Source organism: Hyla sarda, chromosome 1 (genome assembly GCF_029499605.1).
Source record: "Hyla sarda isolate aHylSar1 chromosome 1, aHylSar1.hap1, whole genome shotgun sequence".
NCBI classification, from domain to species: Eukaryota; Metazoa; Chordata; class Amphibia; order Anura; family Hylidae; genus Hyla; species Hyla sarda.
In genome coordinates, this window is record NC_079189.1 from 508,903,731 (window position 1) to 508,920,004 (window position 16,274).

The 16,274-nt window shown below is 45.0% G+C and overlaps 1 protein-coding gene across 6 annotated transcripts in view; it reads left to right on the top strand.

Annotated features, from left to right (window-relative positions):
* The first annotated feature begins 1,202 nt into the window (after positions 1-1,202).
* CHD1 (chromodomain helicase DNA binding protein 1) overlaps positions 1,203-16,274 on the top strand; it is a 135,412-nt gene continuing 120,340 nt past the window's right edge. The window contains exons 1-5 of one of the 6 annotated variants that reach the window (XM_056537546.1): positions 2,380-2,735; positions 11,365-11,465; positions 11,834-11,998; positions 13,300-13,492; positions 13,649-13,780. In XM_056537546.1, coding sequence (XP_056393521.1) covers positions 11,952-11,998; positions 13,300-13,492; positions 13,649-13,780 — 372 coding nt within the window. In that variant the 5' untranslated portion in view covers positions 2,380-2,735; positions 11,365-11,465; positions 11,834-11,951. Of the gene's footprint in view, positions 2,284-2,379; positions 2,736-11,364; positions 11,466-11,833; positions 11,999-13,299; positions 13,493-13,648; positions 13,781-16,274 lie in introns of those variants that run through there. The other 5 variants (XM_056537549.1, XM_056537544.1, XM_056537545.1 and 2 more) reach the window with 5 other exon arrangements.

Below are 16,274 nucleotides of genomic sequence, written 5' to 3' on the forward strand. Positions count from 1 at the left end.
TTCATCTGACATGTTGGCACAATTGGACGTATGCATACGTCACAGCGATCTTCGGCACTGCCGCAGGCAGCGCAGGAGATCGGCGACGGGACCCAGCTGTCGATCACAGCCGGAGTCCCGCCGCAGCTGCCGGAGCCGCGATCGCGCCATTAACCCCATAGATGCCGTGATTAATCCTGATCACGGCATATATGGGGTTGACAGGGGGAGCGCTCTCCCCCTGTTCAACGGCGGTGCCGCGATACAATCGCGGGTCGTTGTTGGTTGCTATGGCAGCAGGAGGTCAGATCATGACCTCCTGTCTGCCTGCTACGGAAGCCTGTGAGATCCAGCCACAGGCTGGATCGAACAGGCTGTAGTGTGTGCAGCTCATCAGGTCATACTGTGCTGCAGTACAAATGTATTGCAGCATAGCATAACCTGTAAAAAGTGTAAAGATAAAATAAAAAGTTCTTCAATAAAATTATGAAGTGTAGAAAAATAAAAATAAAAGTCCCTTTCCAAATAAAAGCCCTGTATCGCCAAAAAAGATCAAAAACACAAATCATATACATAATAGGTATTGCCACAACTGTAATGACGTGTACTATAAAACTATAATGTAAATTATCCCGCATATTATCCCGCATGGTGAACGCCGTAAAAAAAACATTAAAAAAAAGCGCAAAATTCACCAATTTTGGTACAAATAGCAGAATAAAAAAAAGATCAAAAAGGTAGCACGTAGCACAAAAATGATACCAATAAAAAGTACAGCTCATACCGCAAAAAATAAGCCCTTACCATATGGTGTTGAACGAAAAATAAATAAGTTACGGCTGTTGGAAAATGAATGGCAGAAAAAGAATTTTGCTCAGAAAAGGAAAAAGAACATATAAAGCTACATAAAATGGGTATCACCATCTGACCCACAGAATAAATATAACATCACTTTTACACTATAAAAAAAGCCAGAAATTTTCCAGTTTTTCACAATATTTTGAAGTTTTTCACAAAAAATGCTTCATGTGTCAACAAAAATGCACCAGTTATGTCACAAAACAACTCTCAGAATCGCTCTGCTCAGAAACAGCGTTCTAAAGTTAAAAGAGATACATGTTTAAAAAGAGATAAAGTTTAAAGAGATACATGTCAAATAAAAAAAAAAAAAAGAGCCAGTCATTGAGGTCAAAAATGGGTCAGTCCTTAAGGGGTTAAGTAGTAAAACAAAAGACAAACTATATAGCCTCAGCATCGCTGTTATCGTACTGACCTACAGAATCAAGATAACATGAGTTACTGTACTGAGGAAAATAACTCCCCACAAAAGTGTATTTTTATTTCCCAATTTTCAGGTTTCGCACTACATTACATGGTGTAACAAAGCGGGCTATTGAAAAGTGAGGGAAGGAAAAAATATATATCGAAACTTCTAGGTCGGTTCCAACGGGCTCCAAAGTCATAGAAAAAGACTACAGTTCCCATCATGCCCTGACAGTAGAAGCGTTCAGGGTATGCTGGGAATTGTAGTTTGGCAGCAGCTGTGTTGTGGGGGGGGGGGGGGGGGCACTGTGGTACTTGTTCCCCTGCACTGTTCACTATTAGCAGCTGCCTAGCTCACACCTGCAGTGCGCGCTTCACACGACTAAAATAGCCGTTTCTCGACGACTTCTCACTTCTATCAGCTGCGTGAAAGACCCCAGACTTCCGGCCAGGTCTCGGCGGCTGAGCAGCACCATCCAGGCACAACTTCCTCATAACACTTGAGCGGAAGTGCGCCGCTGACGTCACGCCAGGCCGACACTGTCTAGGATTCGATACGGAGTACACGCCCACTGCCTCTGCCCCGCCTACCGGCTGCTCCTTTTCTCACCGTTAGAATGGCTAGCTAGGCCACGCCCCCAAGGTGACGTCGCGCACGCTGCTGCCGAGTGAGGGGCGGAGCCAGCGGTTTTCGTGTGGATTCTACGGCCCGAGCTACGCTCCCTGCAGCGCTCCCGTGACGTCACGCCTGGGGTTTCCATCCATCGTGAGTTTCGGAGGAGCTCGGCAGCGGCGTCGTCATGGCGGCTGCCAGGAGATAAGGATAGAAGAGGCCGAGACCAGCGCTCACCGGAGGCCGTCGCCGTCCTGTTGTTGGTGCGACCAGCGCGAGGCCGTCCCGCTCCGGCGTCCTGTAAACAAAGGCACGGTAACTCTCCTTGAGCGGGGATTGGAGGGAGATCCGGAGCCGGAAGGAGGCCCAGGCCGCGGGGCAGCGCGCACGTAGCGGCCTATGTCCACAGAGTGCGACTCCCGGGTGAGGTAAGAGCGGCGCTCCAAGCGTCCTAGGCCTCGGGTCACCTCTCTCCGGCCTCCCGCCTCATGCTTGAGCAATAGCTGTCCCGGCCCGCGCCGCCTGAGACGTGTTATGTGTAAACAGGCGGTTACACTGCCAAAAGCCGCACGGATGACTGGGAGTGCTGCCCTAGTGTGTGCACCCGGCTGCGGTGTCTGTAATCACCTTATAATGTCACATGATTATAGAAGACTGACATTACACAACTATCACTCCCATCATCCCTTTCTCTGGTTACACTGTTCACACCTGACCAATTGCAGTCAGATCTGAGTAGTGTTCTGTACGGGAATAAACCTCATAGATCTGTTATAAAGCTGTGTTCACATGACTAAATACACATGCGTTTTTGTATCTGAAAGAACCAATGTGACAGCTGTCATCAGGACTTACAGCAGTAGGGCTTTGTTCACACCAGGTTTGTGTTTTCCTCTATTTAGGAAAACTCCTGCGCCAATTTATCCATAGACTCCAGTCACCTGTTGGCCTCCGTTTAGGGCAGTGTATCCCAACCAGTGTGCCTCCAGCGGTTGCATAACTACCACTCCCAGCATGCCTGACGGCCGTCACACTGCCCCTTACTAATGTCAGTGTGAAAAAGGGTTTAAATACCTAATCCGTACCCTGATATTGCTGTAGTATAAGGGTGCATTCACACTACGCAATTCCCGCGGGACTCTGCGCGGTGAACTTTTACATCGGTGTGAATGGGTTTCCGCGAGACCCATTCCCACTGAGCAATTTCAGGGGCGGAAAATTCCACCGCTGAAATTGTTCCGCACAGAGAATGAACAGGGGTCCTACTGCAGACGGGGGCTGCCCAGCGGAATCTCCGCATGCTGAATTCCACGAACGGAGATTCAGCGTTCATTATGCACAGTGATCGCACCCTGGTCAGGAGATTTAAACAGAGATCCCGCCACTGGAGTGGGATTGGAATTCTCCTTTACGGTCTATTTACACGTGTGGTATCTGGATTTGAAGCTGCAGATTTCATTGTTAACTAAATGACTGAGCACAGCTTCAAATCCTGTGCATATTTACGTGTGTATAGACCAGTGTTTCCCAACCAGGGTGTATCCAGTTGTTGCAAAACTACAACTCCCAGCATGCCCGGACAGCCTTCAGCTGTCCGGGCATGCTGTGAGTTGTAGTTTTTGCAACCGCTGGTGGCACCCTGGTTGGGAAACACTGGTTTAGGGGGATCCAGTTTTTCTGCTGGGTAAAATAACTTAGATCTCTGTTAGATCAATAGTCTCTAAACTGTGGTCCTCCAGCTCCATACTACAACTATAGGCTGTCTGGGCATGCTGGGAGTTGTAGTTTTGCATCTGGAGGTCCACATATGGTGCAGTGCGTTCACTCAGTGTGTTTTGGCCCCTCAGGGTCACTTCTCCCCGTGGCACTAAAGTACCTCAGCTCTACACCCCCCAACCTCATGACAAGACCCGGAGGAAACGGGTCACATCAGGGCAGCCGTTGAGCTGGTTACGTGGCACCAGCCCCGGAACGCCCCTGTACACCTGCTCCTCCATGCAGCATCCAACCTACATCAATGGCAAAGACTAAACCACTGATAAGAACAGATGCTACACTTTATCTTAGCCAAAAGGACGAGGAGCGAACACACTGCACCATTACTCTTCACCTTTGGTATCCCGGCCTTCTGGCTAGGATCAGGGACATTTTTATAGATCCGTGTGGATGACCGGGCAGTATATCTGCACTTCATTCACTTATTTATTATTTTTGAATGTCACTGTGCCACTTTGCGTGTTTTGTTTGTACACAGGATTGTCAGGATGCGGTAGCCCTTCTGGGTGTCCCTCTTGGCCGTCTAGGGGAGGTGTGTGTGACCATCAGGTATCTCCCCTCCCTGCAACCCCTGGGCATCTTGACTTAGGTTGATATGCCATCAGTATACGGCTCCTCGGCTGATACCCTGGTTAAAGGGGTAGTCCAGTGGTGAAAAACGTATCCCCTATCCTAAGGATAGGGGATAAGTTTGAGATTGCGGGGGGGTCCGACCGCTGGGGCCCCCTGCGATCTCTCTGTACGGGGGCCAGGCTCTCTGGCCAGATAGCAGGTGTCGACCCCTGCATGAAGCGGCGGCCGACACGCCCCCTCAATACATCTCTATGGCAGAGCCGGAGATTGCCGAAGGCAGCGCTTCGGCTCTGCCATAGAGTTGTATTGAGGGCTGTCGGGGCTCCGTACAGGAGATCGCAGAGGGCCCCAACGGTCGGACCCCCCGCGATCTCAAACTTATCCCCTATCCTTAGGATAGGGGATAAGTTGTTCACCACTGGGTTCACCACTGGACTACTCCTTTAATGCCTAGGTTGAAGTCAGGTGCATTTGCGGCCCCTTAGTAGTTTTGGCGAAAAGGAGCATCGAACCTGGATCCTTGCAGGTGCCTTTTGGCCCGGAGGTGAAGGGTAGGTTTGTTGGGGGGGCCTCTCTCCTTTTGGAGAAGGGCTTGCGATGGACCGCATCCTTTGTGCACGTTTTTTTAGTGCAACACGCTTGCACTTTGGGTGATAGAGAGCACTTGCCTCGGCTCTTAATTAAAAAAAAAAATCTGGAGGTCCACATGTTGAAGACCACTTTGTCAGATCACAAAGCAGGATCCACTTAATAATGTATATACCACGAGGTGTGCGGTCCTTTATAGCTGTATGAGGTATCTATTTGGTGTCCTCTGATGTAAATCACAGACATCACGCGGCAGTCTAATATGGACCAAAAATGTGTCCATCTTACACAAAACTGCCCTTAGTGGGAAGAGAATAATGGCTGTCGGTGTGAGCAAAACCCTAAAGTGTAAGGTTGGGTTCACATCACTTTTTCTCCCATACGGGAGCGCATACGGCAGGCGGGAGCTAAAACCTCGCACTCCCGTATGTAATTCATTTCAATGAGCCGGCCGGAGTGAAACGTTCGTTCGGCTCATTTTTGCGCTGTATGCGCTTTTTCCCCGGACCTAAAACTGTGGTCAACCATGGTTTTAGGTCCGGTTGTAAAAGTGCATACCGCCCAAAAATGAGCCGACCAGACCGAACGTTTCACTCTGGCCGGCTCATTGAAATGAATTACATACGGGAGCGCAAGGTTTTAGCCCCCCCCCTGCCGTATGTGCTGAAAATGGGAGAAAACGTAATGTGAACCAGCCCTAACTCTGAACCAGGTTACTCCTAAAACTTCTATATTTCATATAGTGCAGGGTACAGACATCAGGATAGCAGGGAATCAAATCTCCTGACAACTTCATAGTCTGAGACTACAGCCATAACAATTTGCCATAGACGTAGGCCTCTTTCCCACTGCTGTTGCTCCCGTAGAGAATGGTCGTCAAAGTCTTTTATTTTTCTTTCTGACTTTAACGGCCGTTCTTGTAACGAGGGGCAACAACGGGTCCCGGCAGCTCCCATTTACTATTATGGGGAATGCCAGGCGCCATTACGAATAGCGGGAGAAAAAGACGGCACAAGCAGTAATTTTTCTCCCGCTGTTCTGCCCGGTTCTCCTGATGGCCGTCACCCTGCCCCGTACTAACGTGAGTGTGAAAAAGGGCTTAAAGACCTAATCCGTACCCTGATATTGCTGTAGTATAAGGGTGCGTTCACACTACGCAATTCCCGCGGAATTCCGCACGGTGAACTTTTACATCACTGTGAATGGGACCCGTTAACACTGAGCAATTTCAGCTGCGGATAATTCCACCGCTGAAATTGTTCCGCACAGAGAATGAACATGTTCATTCTTTGTTTGGAATTCCGTGAGCACTGCATAGCCGTCAATGGAGACGGCGCAGTGCCGCGGGGTCCCACCGACGATGGCGGCTGCCCGGCTGAATCTCTGCTCGCTGAATTCCGCGAACGGAGATTCAGCGTTCATTCCGCAGAGTGATCGCACCCTTGTCAGGAGATTTAAACAGAGATCCCGCCACTGGAGTGGGATCAGAATTCTCCTTTATGGTCTATTTACACGTGTGGTATCTGGATTTGAAGCTGCAGATTTCAATGTTAACTAAATGACTGAACACAGCTTCAAATCCTGGGCATATTTACGTGTATAGACCTGTGTTTCCCAACCAGGGTGCCTCCAGTTGTTGCAAAACTACAACTCCCAGTATGCACGGACAGCCTTCGATGCTGGGAGTTGTAGTTTTTGCAACAGCTGGAGGCACCCCAGTTGGGAAACACTGGTATAGACCCTTAGTGGGAAACTGTCAACAGGTTAGGAGAATCTACAATGTACCTTTATTATCCCTCTCCTCTGTGCCATTTTTATTTTATTTTTTGTAACATAAATTTTATTAATAGGATAATGAGGTTATTTAGTGAACTGGTAGCATTACTTAACCCCTAGGAGCCTGTGGCTGTAACAGCGCCTCCTCATAAATATCCATTTGACGCTCTGCAGTGACCTGAATAGTTGTTGTGCTACAACTCTAAAGCCAAATTGGTTCCGGATTCCATGTCTAAGGGCTCGTGCACACTACTGCTGTGCTCTGCTACATGGAGCTCCATTGGTCAGTTTGTCCAAAGAACGGGAGTTGAGCCTTAAAAAAATATATATATATAAAAAAAACTTCATGTCCTTTTTTATACGCCTTGTGAACAAGACCTTAAAATATGGCAATTCAACACAGATTTGGAGGCTGGACTTTTTTCATGCAGTTTTAGCCCGGGTAGCGGGGATCTGTTTAGCCCTTGATGTGGGCTACCTATCCTTGCTCCACTGTGAGCCAAGCAGGCATGTTGCTTTAGGCCAGGGCTGCCCAGTGACTTGTGGCCACGTGACCTAAGATTGCAGTGAAATTGCAGCCAATAGTAGTCGTGGCGCACAGATATCTGTTGCAGTCTTGCATATTCACCATTCATGCGATATAGCTGCACTATGTAGCCATCGTGTGTCGTGTAGCCCTATCCTTATTGGTGAGATCCAACCTGTCTAGTTTGTTCCCTATAGAGATAATTATTTATATACCGCCAACAGATTCCGCAGCACCTCTACAGTTTTGGGGTTGCAAAGAAGATAGTGGGATTTAGTGACAGATCTCCCATGTCTATGGTTAGCCTAAGGCAGGGTGCCCTTTTATATCCTGTAGTGAGTTTTCCCGCCGCAGTTCACATCGTCCATTTACAATTCCGTTACTTCAGACGATTATGTATAGTCTTTGAAACCCTGAAAGAACGGTTTTGACTATCGCATGGGCTTTTGCTGTCTTTTGAATCAGGAAATGGATGTATTTGCATGTCATGCACGGTCTGTCATGCTGGTATCTCCAGTAATGCCGCAGCACCTGACATGTCACCTTGTGCTTTAGGGACGTTACGCAGGATTCTTCGCCGTCAGTGTCTGTAGATGTGACATGTAAATGATCACTTCTGACTTTCCTATCTGTATTAGCCAAACTTTTATTTTATTTATTTATGGATAAATGGGACCACTTTGGCAACTTGGCTTCAGATACAATTTTTTTAAGACAGAGTACAGATTTTTTTTTTTTAAAGCACTTGCCGATATCAATTAACGATATATCTTTTAAATGTCGTGACAGTTTATGTGAAAAAGGTCTGTTTTCAATTTTTGTTGGGGAACTGCTTTATATATATATATATATATATATATATATATATATATATATATTCTTTTTTTTTTTTTTGTATGTAAATGTTTTGACTAGGGATCGACCGTTTATCGGTTTGGCCGATATTATCGGCCGATATTCATGATTTTTGACGTTATCGGTATCGGCAATTTCCTTGCCGATAATGTACCGCCGCACCGCACGCCGCCCCCATTGCCTCCCGTATCCCTGGTTTTATAATCACCTGTTCCCGGGTTATGGGGCCCGCGCTACTTCTGGCTCCTGCTGCGTCCTGCGTTGCGCTGCGCGGTGACGTCCTCAACGTGACGTCTCCGCCAGTGCGCACAATGGCAGCGCAGGACGGGAGCCAGAAGTAACGCAGACCTCGGCCCCTGGGAACAGGTAATTATAAAACCGGGGATAGGGGGAGGCAATGGGGCAGCGGGGGTAGGGGGGGGATAGCTGGTGGTTGGGAGGACCCCCGGACAGGCAGGGGGAGAGAAGCGGGTGGTGGCGGTGGTCTCTGATTAGGCCAAAGCCGCTACAGTTCATTGATTGGGGGGGCTGGAGAAATAGCCGATAGCTTATACCGGAATATCGGTATAAGTTATCGGCTATCGGCCTGAAAGGCCACAGATTATCGGTATCGTCCCAAAAAAAAGTTATCGGACGATCCCTAGTTTTGACTCCCCACAGGGAACTGTACTGCCTGTCACCCAGATTTTCCGGTCTCCTGACATATAGAGGGGAATTCATCAAGCTGTTAAGATTTATTTTTAATTTTTATTATTAATCTAAAATTGTCTCAAAAAAGTCTGTCACTTCCCCTGTGACACTTGTGCGACTTTTGCTATAGATCTTATCTGAAAGTGAATTACCATTTGTAGTGCTTTAGACTAGTTTTGTGCAGTGGGCACTGATTCATTATCTACTACTTTTCTCTGAAAATCTCAGTCTCAGCACTGTGATTTACACACACCATGTCACTTCATTCCTGGAAAGCAGTCTAAACAAGTAGCATGGGTGTAGGAGCCAGTTATATCATCAAATGGCATGTAACCTTTGGTGAATTTGGAGCAGGAAGGTATATTCTTAGGCGATAACAGCACATAAACTAGTAAAATATTAATGAATGCCCCTCATAGTCTCTACAGGAGAGTGGGAAAGCTAGGTAAGGCCCCTTTTTCACACTGCCGGTATGACCCCTCATACTGCCAGCAAACTTGTAATTTTGATGGGTAATAATGGGTCCCGATGGACCTTGATTATAGTCAGTGGGGTCCATCGGGCACCGTTATTTTTGGAGAGACAAGCTGGAGAAAAAGACTGCAAGAACACTTTTTTTTTTTTTTTTTTCTCCGGCTTTTCTCTATGCTAAAATAATGGGCTTCACACTGCCAGAGACAACCGGCAGTGTGAATGTAGCCTAACAATTATGTGTTATTTTAGTATTTGGGGGGGGGGGGGGAGAGAGACACAGGACGATTACCTGCCCATCCATAGCATAGGGGATAACATGCTGATCAGTAAGAGTCGGACCGCTGGGACCTGTCTCCTGCATCCTTTGTCCTCTGCTCTGGTGCAGGCAGAGGGATGTCACTCCGCCTGCACCAGTGCAGAGGTCAGTCGTCTCTCCTGACGCAGGTCGCAGCTGCAGACTACATCGGTAGCACTCTTGTGTCCTGCGGCTAGTGAGTGGCTTGGACAGCTGTCTGAACTGGCCACTTAATCGGGCCCACCACATCTCTGTAATACCTGCCAGCGGTAGTAGTAATTGTGCAAATGTCCAGTATCTGTACCAGGACATCCTTAGTGAAAACACTTTTGTGGATTTGTAAAGTAGTTGTCACTGTATTACTGCTGGTTTATATATGGCATGGTATGGCTGTCTGGGCATGCTGGGAGTTGTAGTTTTGCAATTGCACCAGGCACCCTGGTTGGGAAACTGATATACAGTAACAATGGTAAATTTATGTAACTACAGAATATGAGGGAATCCCTCTTTGTAAAGACCGATAGAAACAAGACACGTGTGACACATTCCATTGTGATCCAGATCAAAAGAACAGCTGCGGCCCATATATAGAACCTTATATATGCATTTCAAGGCCATATTTTTTCATATTTGCATGCCGTAGTGTTGGATGTGCTGTGCGGACAATGCAGTCCCCATGATCTCACAGGGTGTCACAATTATGACTAGGTATGTCCCGATACCATTTTTTTTAAAGACCGAGTACCGATACTTTAATTCTAGTACTCGCCGATACCAAGTACGAGTACTTCTATTTTAAAGGGAATCTGACACCAGGGTGACGCGGTTTCTGGCGCTGTTTACCGTATGATATGTGGGTCCTTGTTGTGTACAATGGAGGTGGCTGCTTTAGTATAAGCCAAGATTTCTCTCTTCTCCATTGGGCAGAACAGGGAATTTGCATTGGTAGCGAGACCGATGACCACATGGTGAGCAGCAGTAAAAACCGGGTCACCTGACCTATCTACCCATAAATTCAAGTTAGTGCAGGTGATTCTGCTGTAAGATTGTCTTTAATAGTAGGTAGTATCCCTTTAGACATTAGCAGCAGGGCCCCCCTTTAGACATTACCAGCAGCAGGGCCCCCCTTTAGACATTACCAGCAGCAGGGCCCCCCTTTAGACATTAGCAGCAGCAGGGCCCCACCTTTAGACATTAGCAGCAGCAGCAGGGCCCCCCCTTTAGACATTAGCAGCAGCAGCAGGGCCCCCCTTTAGACATTAGCAGCAGCAGCAGGGCCCCCCCTTTAGACATTAGCAGCAGCAGCAGGGCCCCCCCCTTTAGACATTAGGAGCAGCAGCAGGGCCCCCTTTAGACATTAGGAGCAGCACACAGCTCACCTGCGGCTGTCCTCCATCGGGTGCTACCGCTCCACTGCCCCGTTCTTCCGTCCTCCCGGTCCGCATCGTGTCGTCCTATGGAAGAGCATGTGACATACACGTCACTCCGCTTCCTCCGTAGCGTTACGCTGGGGAGGAGGCGGAGTGACGTTGTTACATGCTCCTCCATGGAAAACTATGAAGCGGACGGGAGGAGCGGAGAGGCAACAGGTATCAGACATGGTATCGGGGTCATTAAACGAGTCCCCGATACCATGTAAATGGCTAGTATCGGCCCCCGGTACTGATAATAGTATCGGTATCGGGACATCCCTAATTATGACACATGCCAAGAGATGCCAAAAAAGATTCTTTTTTTATTTATTTTTTTTTTTTCCGGGAGGTGGAGGATAGGGGGCAAAAAAATCCTTACAATGTTGCTGTGCCCTCTAGGATTATATTCACATGATAGATTTTTATTTTTTTATTGGAGAACTCCACACGGATTATTCTGCATCATGTCATGTCTGCTAGTAACATGTCTGGGGTTTCTTTGTTTTTATTTATTTTTTATTTATTTATTTTTTTGTTCCCACAGATCAGATTTTTATAATTCCGTGCCATAGTTTACAGTGTGAACTACAGCATGAATTCCCATAGATTTTATGCAGTGCTCACACCCGTTCCAGAAAAAATGTTGTTAAGAATTTCCTTTTTGTCATCTAAGTTGAATAGTATTTATTTTTAGGTGGGTTCACATTATGAATGTGCCATTTTGGAGCATATAGGTCAGTATTCTGTCAATGTGGGATAGTGACGTATAAATGTATGGATAGGTATGAGTCCCATTGACTTTATTGGCTCTAATGTACTACACTAGTATGTTTAGGTTATCTTGAGTCTGAGTAAAACTACAAATGTGGGAAATGACCCGAAGGTAGTAACTAGTTCACTGTTTTCTGCCATTGATGGCACAATCGTAATGTGAACCCAGCCTAATAGAAATGTTGCATATGTAGTAAATATGACTTTATAATAACATACATTTCTCTTCCTTCTCTTTTTCAGGCTACGTTTTCCTAGTATTTTTTTTAAAAGGACAAGAAGCTTAATGTTGAAGGACTAACAACCAGCTCATCTTCGTGAATTTGTACATATTTGTTTTAATTCTGTGAACATTTGACAATGAACGGCCAGAGTGATGAGGAAAGCAATAGCAGTGGAAATTCAAGGTAAGATTTTTTTATGTAACTTAAACATTTATGAACTTCAGAATTGTCATTGTGTGACATAGGTGCAACCTTTGACCCTTTTTACAGATAATTGGCTCATAATATGCTCAGAGTTTTTCCTGGGGGGGGGGGGGGAGGGAGGGACTATTAGACTTTAACAGTAAAATAGTACACAAACTTGTGTACTTACCCCTTGTCTGCCATTTTACGCCAATCCGCTCGCTCTTTAGAAAGCTGCAACATGGCATTGTCCATAGTGACGATTTGTTACTTGACTGCAGTGACCAAATGAATAGAGTTGGCGGAAAAAAGTTTCCATTTTTCCTGGGATGTGATGGACAACAATCATTTAAATGGGCACTGTCAGATAAAAAAAACTTTTGATACGTTGTAAAGCATGCAAAACCAATAGGTTTTACAATTGCTATTATTAGAAAATTTTCAGTATTTCATACTGAAAAAGCCAGTCAAACTGCCCCCCATCCCCGCCAGCTTGGACAAATACTTGTCCTGCTGTGCCCATGAGTCATCCCCTATGTCATGGACATACTTCCTTGATTGACAGCTGTTAGCACAGGGCTCACAGCTGGAGGAAAAATCCTCCCACTGTCAGCTTGTGTCCCGCTACTGTCAGTGAGGACAAGCTGGGAGTTGTAGTTTTGCTAATGCTAGGGGAGATGTGAGCAGACAGCATACTGAGGGAGGGGGCGGAGACCTGCACAGTGAGGCCACGCCCCCTCCCTTTGAGAGGAAGTCAGACTAGTGAGCTAAATTAAGTGTAATAAAAATATAAATAAAAGGTGCTAGACACATAAAAATTATATGTCCTTGGTCAGGATTAGGTACTGAGTGATATCTTTGAAAACAAAGACGGGTACGCTTTAATTTTTCAGCATTGGTATTTTTTTTTGTTTATCCTGTTGACCATGTGGGATCTGCACGTGGGACTACCAAATGTGATTTTTTTATTTTTTATTTTTTTATTTTTTTTCCCTTTACTCATTTATATGTTTGGAAAAGGGGATGGATGACCATAATAGGCAATGATTGAGTGCTTCTACTGATTCATGCTATTACATAGCCATGATCAGTTCGTATTGCAACAGCCTGCCATTAACATCGGCGTTTACACAGTCTCAAAAGCATTCAATGAAGATCACTTCTGAGCACTCTATGTATATACTTAACAACCCCATGATGTAAATGTACCTCATGGGGACTTAAAAGGGTTAAGTCCACTTTGTAATTGCTTTGTTTGTGTTAAATAATATATTCACTTTCCTTTTTTTTTTTTTTTACAGCCGATCAGATGATGAATCTGGTTCAGGGTCTGGTTCCAGTTCAGGTAGCAGCAGTGATGGAAGCAGTAGTCAGTCTGGGAGCAGCGACTCTGATAGTGGATCAGAATCGGGGAGTCAATCAGAATCGGAGTCTGAAAACGCAAAAGAAAAGAAAGCTGTCCAGGCTAAGCCACTGAGAATGGATGGAGCAGAGGTAATAGTGCAGTGGGACATAGAAAGATAGCCCAAAGCAATGCATTCATCTTGTTCATTCTGTGCCTGCCACTGTTATACTCTTCCTACAACGTTAAGACACAGTGGTTGCACTTTAATGATGGATTTTTACTTGTTTGCTCTCTTCATTCTACAGTTCTGGAAATCTAATCCCAGTATTTTAGCTGTGCAGAGATCTGCCATGTTGAGAAAACAGCAACTGCAACAACAACAACAGCAGCAGTTACAGCAGAGGCCACCAGCATCCTCAAACAGTGGCTCAGATGAGGCATGTATATTATATATCATGTTATTTTTATGGTTTTTGACATCTGTAGATTTCATCTTTTCTTACACATTTGACATACCTCACCATGATAAACACTTTGGGGGAGATTCATCAAAACCTGTCCAGATGAAAAGTTGCTGAGTTGCCCATAACAACCAATCAGATCGCTTCTTACATTTTTGAAAAGGCCTCTGAACAATGAAAGAAACTATCTGATTGGTTGCTATGGGCAACCCAGCAATTATTCCTCTGGGCAGGTTTTAATAAATCTCCCCCTTTATCTATCCCATTATTGCTGCTTCTCCTCTCATTGTTAGTTTTACCAGAAGGGCAATAAGGTCTTGTGCATGTAGCAGCACAGTCTACATATTCCACTGTATGCGTTTGTTTTGTGTCTTTGGGGAGCTTGCAGTGCACTTTATGGTTAAAATGGCATGTTGTCTTTATTCTGTAGGTCAATGGGGCAGATTTATCAAAACCTGTCCAGAAGAAAAGTTGCCCAGTTGCCTGTAGCAACTAATCAGCTCTCTTCTTTCACTTTTAACAAGGCCTCTGCAAAATGAAAGAAGCAATCTGATTGGTTGCTATAGGCAACTGGGTAGCTTTTCCTTTGCAGAGGTTTTGATAAATCTCCTTCAATATGATTAGGCTTCTTTCACGCTGCAGTTGCACCCTGTCAAGAATGGCTGTCAAACTCTGCGCCGTGATCGTTAGTTGTTGTCGGTACCATTTTATGTTTTGATGGGACTTTTTGATCACTTTTTTTTTTCTGTTATAAAAAGTGACCAAAAATCTGGAATTCTGCACTTTTGAATTTCTTTACGTTTACACCGTTTCACAAACGTCATATTTTAACCCATAGAGGATGCGTGGCGTAAATATATGCCCAGCGCCCGGTCTATGGATCACTGCCAATTATATCTTAACTATACATCATTGGTTTGGGGATGATTTAAGCTCACATAGGCTATGGGTGGACAACAGAAATTCTACATAGATGTGAAATTCCGTAGCTGCATTAATTTGGCCCAAATTCCGCTTCTATGCTGAATTTCTGCGGAATTTACAAATGAATCCTGCATAAATACACAGAGCATGTTGAACTCCTTCAGGACGAAGGGCGTACATGTACTCCCTACTCCTGTTTCTGCTGTTTAAAACGGGGTCAAACCCCTTACATCGCTCCTCCGCATCCGATCGGCGTTTAATTGCTCCAAGCCTGAGCTACAGGCTTGAGCAGTTGAGCCCCTATCTCGCTGATCCATGCAAAGCTATGGCTTTGCAGAGATCAGGGTAAAAGGTCAGTGTGTGCAGTGTTATAGCCCCCTATGGGAGCTATAACACTGCAAAAAAAGTTAACAAAGGTCATTTAACCCCTTCACTAATAAAAGTTTGAATCACCCCCCTTTTCCCATTAAAAAAAAAAACTGTGTAAATAAAAATAAAGGTGATATTGCCGTATGCGGAAATGTCCGAACTATAAACATATATCGTTAATTAAACCGCACAGTCAGTGGCGTATGCGCAAAAAAATTCCAAAGTCCAACATAGCATATTTTTGGTCACTTTTTATATTGTGAAAAAATGAATAAAAAGCAATCAAAGTCCGATCAATACAAAAATGGTACCGATAAAAACCTTAGAACACGGTACAAAAAATAAGTACTCATACCGGCCCGTACGTGGAAAAATAAAGTTATAGGGGTTAGAAGATGAGAATTTTTAACGTATAAATTACGACAATATCCAACCTATATAAGTAGGGTATCATTTTAACCGTATGGACCTACAGAATAAAGTGGTGTTATTTTTACCAAAAAGTGCACTGCGTAGAAACGGAAGTCCCCAAAAGTTACGAAATGGCATTTTCCTTAAATTTTGTCACATAATGATTTTTTTTTTTTTTTTACCATAGATTTTTACAAAGTAGAATTGGTGGTGCAAAATATAAGCCATCATATGTAATTTTATGTGCAAAATTTAAAGCATTATGATTTTAGAAGGTGATGAGGAAAAAATGAAAATGCAAAAACGGAAAAACCCTGCGTCCTTAAGAGTTTAAAAGTGCTATGATTGAAAAAGATTACATTCTGCGCAGAATCTGTGCAATTTCTGTGCAAGATTTGCAGGAGACATTTAGTGGAGAAAGTCCTTTTGACTTCAATTAGTTTCTGCAGCTGAATTCCGCAAAAATATGACATGACTTCTTTTGCGGAACCTGGAAATTTAGCTGCGGAACATCCGCAGAGAAAATTCTGCAGTGTGAACGGAAATGCGGAATCTCTTTAAACACAATAGGCTATAAACACATGCTGAATTCCTGTGCGGAAATCATATGGAAATTCTGACGTGTGAACATAGCCTTACAGACTAAATGGCTCCACGAACCACACTGATAAGCAAGGCTGTCCATTCACAGTCTGTTTGCAGATAAAGTGAAGTTGAAAAGTGCTCTTCCATGTCGGTGTGGGTTGTTACCACAGCTCGGCTGCAT